The 12,436-nt window shown below is 45.3% G+C and overlaps 1 protein-coding gene across 5 annotated transcripts in view; it reads right to left on the bottom strand.

Moving 5' to 3' along the window:
• Window positions 1–12,436, bottom strand: part of RUS4 (root UVB sensitive protein (Protein of unknown function, DUF647)) — a 66,433-nt gene that overhangs the window by 37,634 nt on the left and 16,363 nt on the right. For 4 of the 5 annotated variants that reach the window (XM_087369877.1, XM_087369879.1, XM_087369880.1 and 1 more), the window contains exon 3: window positions 7,155–7,301. The exons of the other annotated variant lie outside the window; for it this stretch is intronic. In XM_087369877.1, coding sequence (XP_087226003.1) covers window positions 7,155–7,301 — 147 coding nt within the window. The remainder of the gene's footprint in view (window positions 1–7,154; window positions 7,302–12,436) is intronic. 5 annotated transcript variants of the gene reach the window in all.

The raw sequence follows: 12,436 nt of genomic DNA, 5'->3' as shown, positions 1-12,436 counted from the left end.
TTACACAGCTGATTGCACAGGGGTTGAACCTTGATGAGGAGTTCAAGGCTACTTTCTTGCTGTGTACCCTCCCCGAGAGTTGGGACACTTTCAAGGCCACCCTGTCAAACTCGAATGCCACTCTTATTTATGCTGATGTAGAGAGCTCTCTCCTTATGGAGGAGATGAGCAGGAAGAATAATGCGGGCAGCAAGTCTTCAAATGCTTTGCAGGTACAGGACAGAGGCAGGACTCAGCAGAAGGGGAGATCTGCTAGTAAGTCCAAATCCCGCAATCAGTCCCGTGGCAAAAAGGACATTGAATGCTTTTATTGTGGCAAGAAGGGACATGTGAAGTCGAAGTGCTTCAAGTTCATACGGGATCAGAAAGCCAAGAAGGCTGAAACAAAGGATGCAGGAAATGCAAGCAAAGGCAAAGGCAAGGCCAAGGCAGATGACTTGGATGCAGTGAATGTTGCAGCAGAGGACAGTGACAGTGACATACATGATGTTTTATGCTCTTCTACTGTAATAGCACATGCTTTGGTTATTGATGGCCATGACATGCACACCTGGCTCTTGGATTCAGGTGCTTCTTTTCATGTTACTCCTCATAGGGAGTGGTTTACTTCCTACACAGGTACTCATGGAGTTGTTCATCTTGGGAACAACTATGCATGTCAGATTGCAGGGATTGGCAGTATACAGATAGTATTTCCTGATGGACAGTCATTTATGCTTGATGGTGTTCGCCATGTGCCGCAAATCAAGAAAAATCTGATTAGCACTGGCTTATTAGATGACAGTGGTTACCACACCACATTTGGGGATTCCAAATGGGTGATTACTGATGGCCATACTGTAGTGGCTGAGGGTTTTAAGAGTGATACCTTGTACCCTCTTTATGTTTCCAGTGTGGGTAATCATGTTGTTGCCATAACCGAGCTGCCAAAGGTTTCATTGTGGCATAGCCGGTTGGGACACATGTCTGTTAAGGGAATGCAAGAACTGTCACGTTTGGGTTATCTGCCGCCTCTCTCTTTTTCAGATTTGCCTACTTGTGATCATTGTATTTTTGGCAAGCATTCTGTGACTCCTCATAAGAGGAGAACTCCCCAGAATAGAGCACCACTTGATCTAGTGCACACTGATTTGTGTGAGATGCCACAGTTATCACTAGGGGGTGCAAAATATTTTATTACTTTCATTGATGATGCCACACGTAAGGTGTGGGTCTATTTCTTGAAGCATAAGGGAGATGCCTTAGATGCTTTCAAGAAGTTTGTCGCTCAGGTTGAGACTCGGACAGGTCGTAGGCTGAAATGCCTCAGATCCGATAATGGGGGTGAGTATGTGTCACATGCTTTTGTGCAGTTTTGCCAAGCTAAGGGCATCAAACAGGAACTCACAGCCCCTCATAATGCATCTCAAAATGGTGCAAGTGAGCGGATGAATCGAACTGTTCAGGAGAAGGTTCGATGTATGTTGTCTTATGCTGCATTACCCCATGGCTTTTGGGCAGAAGCCGTGCAAACAGCAGTTCACATTATTAACAGGTCACCAAATAAGGCTTTGGAGTTGAAAGTGCCAGAGGAGGTGTGGTCTGGCAAGCCACCCTCATATAAGCACTTACGTGTTGCGAGTGCTTTGCTCATGTACGCAAAGAACTACGCACCAAACTGGATCCAAAGTCTATCAGATGCATCTTTATGGGTTATGGTGACAAAGGTGAAATGGGGTACAGGTTATGGGATCCCGTTAAACGGAAGATTATACGCAGCAATGATGTCATCTTTAAAGAAGATAGTGTACACAAGGAACCCGTGCAACCTGTGGAATACGGGAGGGTTATTTATGATGATGTTGGACAGCAAAGAATGCCCATTTATATGCAGCAGCAGGCTGCTGCAGATCACCCTGTTCAAGAGGGTATACAGGCTGGAAATCAGCCATATAATTTTGCCAATGATGTACCACTGGATATGCCAGCAGATGGAGCTGTAGCACAGCCAGATATAATGGTACAGCCACCTGTCATGCATGAAGAACAGGCTGGACAGCAGCCTAATCCGGAACATTTTGTTAGGAGGAGCTCCCGTGCACAACGGCCTCCTGCCAGGTTTGTTCCAGGAGCCAATAATGTGGCTGATTTTATCATGCTGACAGACTGTGGTGAGCCTTCCGGCTTCAAGGAAGCTATGGGAAGAGCAGAGAAAAAGAAGTGGGAGAAAGCCATGCAGTCAGAAATGGACTCCCTACTTCAGAATGATACATGGGACTTGGTGCAGTTACCTGCAGGCAGAAAGGTTTTGCCATGCAAGTGGGTTTACAAAGTCAAAGTGGATTCAAATGCTTTACCTCGGTATAAGGCCAGATTGGTTGCCAAGGGATTTAAGCAGGAAAAGGGCATTGACTTTGATGAGATTTTTTCCCCTGTAGTCAAGATGACTACTTTGAGAGCAGTGTTAGCTCTTGTTGCTCATGATGACATGGATCTATGTCAGATGGATGTGAAGACAGCTTTTCTTCACGGAGATCTTCATGATGAGATTTATATGAGTCAGCCAGAGGGATATGCTGTTAAAGGGAAAGAACAGCTTGTGTGTAAGCTCAAGAGGAGCTTGTATGGACTCAAGCAGGCGCCAAGGGAATGGTACAAGAAGTTTGATGCCTTCATGCAGTCCCAAGGGTATCATTGGTGTGAGACCGATCATTGCTTATACACCAAACGGGCAAAGGATGGCAGTTTGATGCTACTCATTCTATATGTGGATGACATGCTTATTGCCAGTAAATCTCAGCATGAGATTAGTGCTTTGAAGAAACAACTGCATAAGTCTTTTGACATGAAAGACTTGGGTGATGCAAATCATATTCTTGGCATGCGTATTACTCGTGACAGGTCCAAGGGACTTTTGTTTCTGTCACAGAAAGAGTATATTGACAAAGTACTGCAGAGGTTTAAAATGGAGGGGGGGAAGTCCATTAGTACCCCGTTGCCTCCACATTTAAAACTCAGCAGTAAGGACAGCCCCAGATCAGATGATGATAAGGCTGAAATGGCCAAGGTTCCGTATGCATCTGCAGTTGGATCTTTGATGTATGCCATGGTTGCCACTCGTCCGGATATTGCTTTTGCGGTGGGAGTCATCAGCAGGTATATGGCAAATCCAGGCAAGCGGCATTGGGAAGCAGTGAAAGGTGTCTTGAGGTATCTCAAGGGTACCAAAGACTTGTGCATATGCTATGGTAGGCAGGATGCATTGGTGCATGGTTTTACAGATTCAGACTATGCAAGGAATGCGGATAACCGGAAGTCTACTACCGGTTATATTTTCACATTTGCAGGAGGTGCTATATCATGGGTGTCTCGGTTGCAGAAATGCGTTGCACTGTCAACCACAGAAGCTGAATATGTTGCTGCCACTGAGGCTTGCAAGGAAGCAATATGGCTTACTCGGCTGGTGGGAGATTTGGGCATTACAGGAGATATGCCAGTTTTGCATTGTGATAGTCAGAGTGCTATCATGTTGGCAAAGAATCCGGTCTTTCATCAGAAGACCAAGCACATAGAAGTAAAATATCATTTCATCAGGGAGGTACTGGAAGACAAGCGACTTGAGCTTGTGAAAGTACATACTTGATGATAATCCTGCAGATTTGCTCACTAAGAGCTTGCCTACAGAGCGGTTTGCACATTGCCGCCACATCATGGGATTAGGATGAGACCATTCTTATTTTATGGTCTTGTATACAGTAACTGTATATTGCTGTAATTTTTATTCTTTTCTCCCCTTTAGGCACATTGGCCTTTAGGTGGGAGGTTGTTGGGGTAAAGGCACATTGCCAACCCTTCTTTAAAAGATAGGACACCTATGACTGTCCTAAGACAGTCATAGGGTAAACCTAATCCTAATAAAACATAAGTGAGTTTGTGGTGTGGCTCACTCTTTTTTCACACCCGCACTAGAGTGTCTCTCTCACTCTCACTCTCTTGCTCTCTTCCACTACTCTCCCCCTCTCACACAGTGCACCCACTGGCCCCAAATGCCTTGGCGCCCCTTACAGCATTTATTTGATGCTTCTGAATGGAAATGCTTTATAACAGGGGTTTAACCCTGCACTGTTACTCTTTGCAAATCCTCCACTTGTCTTCAAGGCATCTAATCCAAGTGCACCACTAGAATTCCCGCTGGCAAGGCATGCTCAAGCATCCACTTCTGATCTGACCCAACTGAGAGGCATTCAGGCATCCAAACCACCCGCAAACTGAGCTCAAGCAGCCTCAAGGCTATCACAAGCTTCCACACTGTCCTTGGGCCTACCACAGGAACACCCTTGCCTCAAGGTGCTTGCTAGAACTTGGAGGAGTCCTAAAAGGACTGCAAACAACACGCATGCACTGCAAAAAGCTGCAAAGCAAGAATGAACAAAGAAAAACGGAACCTAGAACCAATTCCCGTTGTCTGTGGCAGAGGGGCGAGCTCCTTCCTCGCACCTATACTCTATCGAGGCTCCCCGCAGGGTGCAAGAGACTTCCAGTTATCGCGAGATGAGAGAAATGAAGGAAGAGAGCGGAGAGAATGCAAGAAAGAGCTATAGAGGTCAACAGGTAATCAAATCTACCCCAAAGCCTCGACCCTGGGATCTGATGCCTTGATCTTCGTGCCCCCCAATCTGTACAGCAGCAGAGAGGCTCAAAACATGTACCCAACAGGCCCTACAACAGCAGAGAGCCTCGAATCCCGTGCCAAATAGTCTGTACAGCAGGAAAAATACCTCGAAATTTGTGCCACATGCCGTACAGCTTCTCGCGATGCAAGCTTGCAACCAAGCTGCCTCGAGAAACGAGCCAAAGGGGGAGAAACAGACAAAGCAACAGCACACAAGAGCAGGAGCAGCAAAAATGCAACGAAAAACACACAAGGAGCTTCTACTTGACGTACAGCACCTCTGGGAGAGTGAGGGGAGAGAGATGGAAGGTGGGGGAAGGACATGCATACACATGCATGACAAATGGCACCTCCTTCTGGCCATTTGTCCCTTCATTAAAGTCCTAACCCCCATACCAAGGACAACGTTGATTGTCCTTGGGCCCAACCTTTAGACCCCTCTTTTAAAGCCTTTGCCTTGCCCCTAGGACCTAGTGGTGCACCTAGACTTTGCCCCTAGGGACTTCTAGAAAGCGTGCACTTCCTCTAGCCAGTCCCTTACGGCCAAGCCATTAGTACACTTAACCATGATTAACCCTGGGTTAAGCATGGGTTGAGTTACAAAGATACTTTACATCTTTTCACGTCCCCGTGACAACAGGCCTAAGACTTCTCATTGCAGGCTGTGAAGCGTGTGCTCCGATACCTGCAAGGTACCCAGAATCTTGGTTTGCTATTTCCTAAGGGAGGTGACTTGCATTTACGTGCTTACAATGTTTCAACTTGGGCTGGTAGCTTTGATACACGGCAGTAAAACAGTGGTTGTTGTGTCTTCATTGGACATTCATGCATTCCTTGGCTGAGCAAAAGACATCTACCTCATCTTGTGAGGCTGGGTATAGGGCAGCCTTCACAACCACACTCATTGTGTTTGGCTGAGCTGTTCATTGGCCAATCTTCATACATCATTGGAAATTCTCACAGACACTCAAAGTGCAATGGCCGTGGCACGGAATCCTGTGTTTCATACTCCTAGGAAACAGATTGACATTCACTATCACTATGTCAGGGAGAAGCTACATGCACAAGACATCAGCTTTGTCTTCTGCCCTACACAACAAAATGTGGCAGAACTTTTCATCAAAGCATTACCCATTTGGTGATTAATATTTTCCTTGTATATTGTGACATTGTCACTGCAGGGAGTGGCCAATGTGCTAAGGGGTAGGGGCATTTTTTCCCTGTATTAAGGTTTTTCCCCCTACCTTTAGTTAAAGGTTGAGTTTGTGGGTGAGTTAGTCACCACACATGTTTTGGCCCTAGTTGGGGTCCATCCTAGGGTTGTCTCTATGACTACCCTAGCTTGGTAGTTCATTGTTGTTGCTGCAATTTCATTTCAGCGTCCTTCAGCTCCATTCCCTCACTTCCATTTCCAACAGTTTACTAGCTGGATCAGTTCTGTTTTCATCGTCTCTGGGTCCAAAACAGTTCGTACACTTCTGGAAATCTCTGTTTTTGCCAAAACAGAGTTCGAATTACCTCTGTTTCTGCTCAGCCAGTCAACTCCATCAGTTTGCATTTACTGAGAAATCAGTTCTGTACAGTCACATTTGGAGCAATTTTCGAGGTGGTTATAATCCCTAGGAAGAAGTCCATTCTTTTTTGCTTGCATGTGGAGTATTTTGTACCCTCAAATTTGAGGCTTCTTGTCTCCATTACTTGCACTTGTTGACCATGCCAAGGGGATTTTTCTTTCAGTACAGCCAGAATTCTGTCAGATTGTGCATTGTTTGGCTAGTGGGTCAATGTGATTTTGTTGGTGCAACATAGTTCACAGCAATTAAATTTCTGTGGAAAGTTTAACTTTGTTCATACATTTTGAAGATGGCTCAGAATCAGGATCCAGAAGACGTGTTTGGGGCTTTGGCCTTAAAGGAGAAACTGGATAGTACCAATTATTCCTTGTGGCTAACTGAGGTTGCTGCAGTACCCGTGGGGTCATCGTTAAGAACTTAGGCAACATTGTCTCGGGTCACTGTTGTAAGCTACCCACAACTTAGGCTGTCAGCATCAGTTGGCTGTCATAAGGATCATGATTCTGCGCATGATCAGTCCATCAAATCATGCCTCAATCCCATTCTTTGCTTGGAAAAGTACCACGCTTGGATTACAGGTTTGCACAGCTATAGCAAGTTAATTATTAATGTAGCTAGCCTGCATGGCTAAATTGATGGCCAGCCCTAACAGCACATCATATGCATTCCCTTTAAGGTAACCCAATAATTAGCTATTCATCTTTTTCCCATTGCGACTCCTCTTCTTGTGTGAGAATGCATGCATGTGATCTTAACACAATCCCTACATTTGTTTGGACCCTTGTCACTCATGTGATTGCCTCAATATCCGAATGAACTTGTGGGGCGACATCAGACCTTCAAAATGTTTTTAGATGGAGTAGCTATGAACAAGCCCAAAAAAAAAAGAAAAAGAATGAAATACCCAAAGGAAGGGATAAATAATTTACACTTGTTGCCAGATAGGCTGCCAGACTTATAGATTTTGCAACATTTGCAATGGTAGCCAATAAAAGGAACCTTTCAGGATACTTGGGAGTAAGCAACTCCAAGCCAAGGCTCATGCTGAAAACAACCGAAGTTGAAAATCTGACCCTCTGCACATACAGCCATAGGGAACAGTCCAATTTGCAATGTCAGCTTCACCCCCGAACAAAAAAGCAAGAATAGAATCAGGAAAGTCCTACATGGCAACACCTCTTATAACTTTACGTTTCCAACCTGAAAAGAAGAAATGGAATCAAAAACTGGACCAGGCATATCTCAACACTATCATTAACAGGAAACAAAATCTAAATTGCGAAACAAAAAGCCTTTCCAACCAAACCTTCCTTGGGCAAGGCACATCTTATTGCTCTGTCTAATATTGTTGAGAAAGGACGGATACCAGCTTTGTGAACCTTAAATATTCGAGGGTTCTATTAAGAGTATACATGTTCTGCCACCATTTGGTATAAGCTAGCAACTAAACAAGGGCTGCAAATGACCAACTTATAAGGGACTATGAATATATCAAAAAGCTCCCAATATAGATGAAGTTCCCACACTCCTTAAGAGGTTCCATAAAGCAAGGTTTTCCCTAGAACATGGTCTCATTCTAGGTGTTTGAATAGACCCGAGTTTGATTAGGGCTTCTCAATTGGTGTCAGACTGTATGTTAACGTGTGCTCAACCTTAGGAGTCTCACGTAAGAGTGGGCAACTGATGGACTAAGGGAGACACTGTCCCAAAAATTTGTAGGCTCCATCATTGAGAAAAAGTAGGGTCTCGTTTTATATATATAGGTTTCACATTATAAGATTGCAATCAGGTCTCATGGCTATTCAGTACCATGACATCAACCAGATGTGGTATGGCAAGCAGGTGTTGACTTTCCAAAATCATGTCTCAAGTTGGACTTATAACCTTGTACTTCACGACGGCTCTTGTTTTGAGCCTCAATTCGCTGGCAAGTCTAGTAGTCATACCATCTCGGCCCTTGCACAGGACCACATGCAACACAAAAAGCAAAGCAAGGCAATGAAATAGTCGATAAGATGTTAGGCCCAAAAAATGTTATTTCCAAGCACTACCAAATCCTTTGCCCCAAATGGCAACTTTACAAGCAATGAGAAATCACCTCCTAATCTTTTGTCGTGCAATAGTAGCTCCTCATGTACTCTAACCTAATTCTAATGGGGAGTCTGTTGTGTTCCACCAGCCAAAAGAACTAGAAGAAAAATCTTTCATGCAAGAATCTAAACTAGAGCCATGACCAGAATCTATTAGCCTTATGTGGTACCTACAGGTGCTACTCTAGCTAGTGCCTCTCACATGAGGTGTTCCAAGGGAGGCGGCTAATTGTAATCGTCTACAAATACGAGTAGTGAATGAGAAGAAGAGCAAAGTCCTCGAAGACTCCCATACTTGGACATACCAAAACCACACTCCTAGGTCCCATTGTATCCCTTCAGGGAGCAGCCCTAAGCGTCCACTAAGCATTCTCCTTTCTGGAAGTCCTAGATACATGGCCAAGCACTTGCTCAATCTTCCAATCATTCTAATCCTCTACTACAAGGAAGCGAGCACCAAGGGGAAGCATTCCTTGGTCCGCCCAGCAGGCATGTACGGCAGCCCATGGTGGGGGGCCGACCTTTCAGACACAGAGTGGGCACGCGTCGAGCGCCTACAGATACTGATGTTTGCTCGGATGATCCGCAGCAAACCATCGGTACCTCATCAGAACGTAGCAGAATTCGACGCCTCACCAGTACAACTTGATGCGGCCTTCCAGGCTATCACTTATCTACACAAGGTCAGGGACTTCAGCTCCTCTTCCGACGGTCGCTTCCGCCTACCCTGGCTAGCCCTATCCTCCTCTATGGCCTTATCCGCTGATGGGCAGCTATGTTGGTATAGACGCCTTTCCAGTTGGTTCACCCGACTGGGCCTCGACATGGACCGATTGCCTCCTTTTCAGTATAGTCTCGACGCTCCACCATCCCCTTTCTCCCCCACTGACCAGGAGGTCAACCAGATCATCCGAGAGGACCTGCTCCAGCTTCACACCTGGAGGACTTGGTTTCTTCATCCCGAGCTTCCTGTGAAGCTCGATTGCTATCGCCGACACTGCCTCCAGATCTCACAGGAGGGTTTCATCATGCCCCCGGGCTATACACAGATTCATCTACCGCATGCGCTCCGGATTTCACTCGGCCAGTTTAGGGTTTCGTCACACCGATTACGGATCGAGAGTGGACGCGCAGAGGGTATCCCACGAGAGGGCCGCATCTGCCCACTTTGCGACCTGCAGGAGATCGAGTCGGAGGAGCACTTTGCTTTCAGATGCCCTATCTATTATGCCATCCGAGGCCGGTACCACTGCCTATTCCGCGACGGATTCGGCCCCCTCACACGCATGCTGCAGTTCCCGAACCAACGGTGCCTAGCCGCTTTCTTACATGAGATGACCCGCCACCAAGATGCATCTCTCCGGACACGACAGCATGCGTAGCCCACACAGCGTGAGGACACTCAGCGACCCATCACTGATTTCTTCCAGTCACAGGACACCTCTCCTCAATCTAGCCGACGACACGGACGTGAGCGAGAGCCAGAGCCACGACAACGGACAGACTCACACATCCAGGTCCATGACATCCCTTCTATGCTCTCAGCACGCCCTACCGGGGTCACCGTCGCTCTCGTTCTTCAACATAGGGCCTCCCGCCGCCCCCGACGACCGAGCTCGACTAGGCAGCGTGACGTCAGAGGCCAATCATCCATCGCAGGGTTTTTTCGACCTCCCATTTGACGGGCCCTCTATGATTGGCCTCTGACGATCACCACAGGCATATATATATATTTGTATCTCCCCCCTTCTGCTCCATTTTTTTGTGCCATTTTTTGTATCATCTGGAGATAGATACACATTTTTTGCACCAGAACTAGACACACCGTCCTTCATAACTTTTTTGAAGAAACGGTTGGCCGGACCGTTTTGAGACCGCCATTGTTATGCTCATTGTACTCTTTAGTCTCATAGACCTTCACGGTCTCCCAAAGACTTTAATAAAATTTCTTTCTTTCTTTCTTTCTCTCTCTCTCTCTCTCTCTCTCTCTCTCTCTCTCTCTTTCTTTCTACACACACATGCGTGCTGTTGTTGGTCGTTGAGCTGCTAGTGTCACCAATTGGTGTTTCTCCCAGGAATTAAAGATTAGTCTTTACTGTATTGACTACAGCCAAAGAAAGTTGACTTTGGTTAACTAGAATAAGTTTTATTATTTTTACTTTTGTTTTGCATTGGTAAAAGAGAACTGTGTGATGTCCACAAGGGACTAGGATTAGTCCAAGAACTATGAATACATGCATTTCGCTAACACTTTAATGGGTTAAAGTGTTGGTGATTGTGTAGGACTTCGAAGAGTGCAAAAAGGCTCACAAATGATGAAACAAGTGCCAAAAAGCAAGTCCCTCAAGGCCAAAAAGCACCAAGAAGATGGCGCCATTAAGGAGGGTCCCACAAGGTTCTAAAAAGATCAAGAATGCTGCCCCAAGGTGGGCTAAAAGAAAGAAAGCTCAGCTTTTGTAAAAGTATCTTTAGAAAAGCATGTCTATCTTTTTGCTAGGCCAAATCTATAAAAGAAGAGCCTCAATGCTCTTAAATTCATTCAAGAGTTGTACTTAGTACAAAGCTTATTCTATTGCAATAAAGACCTTCGAGGGGATCCAACCCTTATTTCTGGGCCATAGTGTGTGTGTTCTCTGTTCTTTCTCCCCTCTCTCAATTTGTTTTATTTCCCAAAAGAAATATGTTGCTGCTCCCCGTCAAATGAAGCTATCAAATGCCATTTTCTCGGTTATCTATGAAATTCCTGCGAATTGAGGATACACGCTGCATTTCTACTAAAAGTGATTCGTTTTTAGGGTTTTTGGGCTGACTATCAATTCGTTTTAGGGTTTCAAGGCTGATTACCAGTCCGTTTTAGGGTTTCTAGTCCAATTACAATGGTATCAGAGCTCAGCCTTGCCACTTTCCTTGGTGGCAACGATCCAAAGAACTACCCAATGGAGGAGAGACATCGGCGAATCATAGAATACAGCAAATTTGCAGCCCGAAATAGAGTTTTCAATGCCAAGATCCAAACAAGGAGCTTCTAATTTGATCGCAATTTAGGTCTGCCTCTTCAGCCTTGTCAGATCCTTTCAAATTTGTGAACAAAGCTGTGATCTGATTCCTATAAATTCTTCATCCAAGATCATCATCTGGCTCTGCAGGACCTCTCAGGTTGGGCTGTCTGGTGGCTGAGGTTTCCGTGTTCTGAAGTCATGTGTGCTTGGGAGATAGGGGCCAAGCTATTTCGTAGCTAGATTGATTAAAAAAACACTGGATCGTTGAGAAGAAAACCACCAGGACACTTTAGATATCTCCAAGATCTTGAACAGACATCAACTATTTCTGCAGTGAATTAGCAAAACAACTTGCTGTTTTGGAACAACTAACTGAGATCATCAGGGGGTAGGGCTGTTCTGAACTTGAAATTTGCTGTGAAATAACAGCAAACATGGCTGAGTTGCCCACGCTAAGTTTCGCCAAAATTCAGGGGCTGCTTGTAGATCACAACACATATTTGATTTAATAGTTGTTTTTTTTTGTCTCTAAGGTTGAATGTTTGTGTGTTGTTTTATCAAACCCGCTTGGTACCTACAATAATAAACTAAAGCGCACAACCATGGCACCCATTGAAGGTTAGCGCCTTGCATGCAGATAATGATCTGTGGACTAATCCTAGTCACCGTGGGCATCCCCTGTAGAAGCACAATGGAGAAAAACGAGATGTTGTAATAGATTGCTGCAAAACTGAAGTGTGGAGGCTCAAGGGTGAGCCAACATAATAAAACCCTAGGGCTAACTGCCCTAACTGGACTAAGTGTCCTAACTGACCTAGATGGTACATAAACTAACTGTACCAATAGTTCTAACTGACTATAACTAGGCCTACGAGGCTCATACCAACGTATAAGTGGCATCTATGGATAGCCCATGAGATGGCCTACAAACCCCCCTCCATGGTATGGGCTGAAGTATCCTGGACATGGCTCAGGGTACCTAAATATCTAGTGTCATGGTTGCACATGTTCGTCCCGTAGGGATATAGCAACCTATGACTATACAGAGTACAATCGATCAAGTTACAAAAGGTACTAAGTTTAAAGGTTGTCGAAAAGCCTCAAACTTAGGTCGCGGTAGAG

The sequence above is a fragment of the Dipteris shenzhenensis genome, chromosome 31 (assembly GCF_047967505.1).
Source record: "Dipteris shenzhenensis isolate YYH24624 ecotype China chromosome 31, Dip_SZ_1.0, whole genome shotgun sequence".
Taxonomy (NCBI): domain Eukaryota; kingdom Viridiplantae; phylum Streptophyta; class Polypodiopsida; order Gleicheniales; family Dipteridaceae; genus Dipteris; species Dipteris shenzhenensis.
This window is presented reverse-complemented; position numbering and strand designations above follow the sequence as displayed.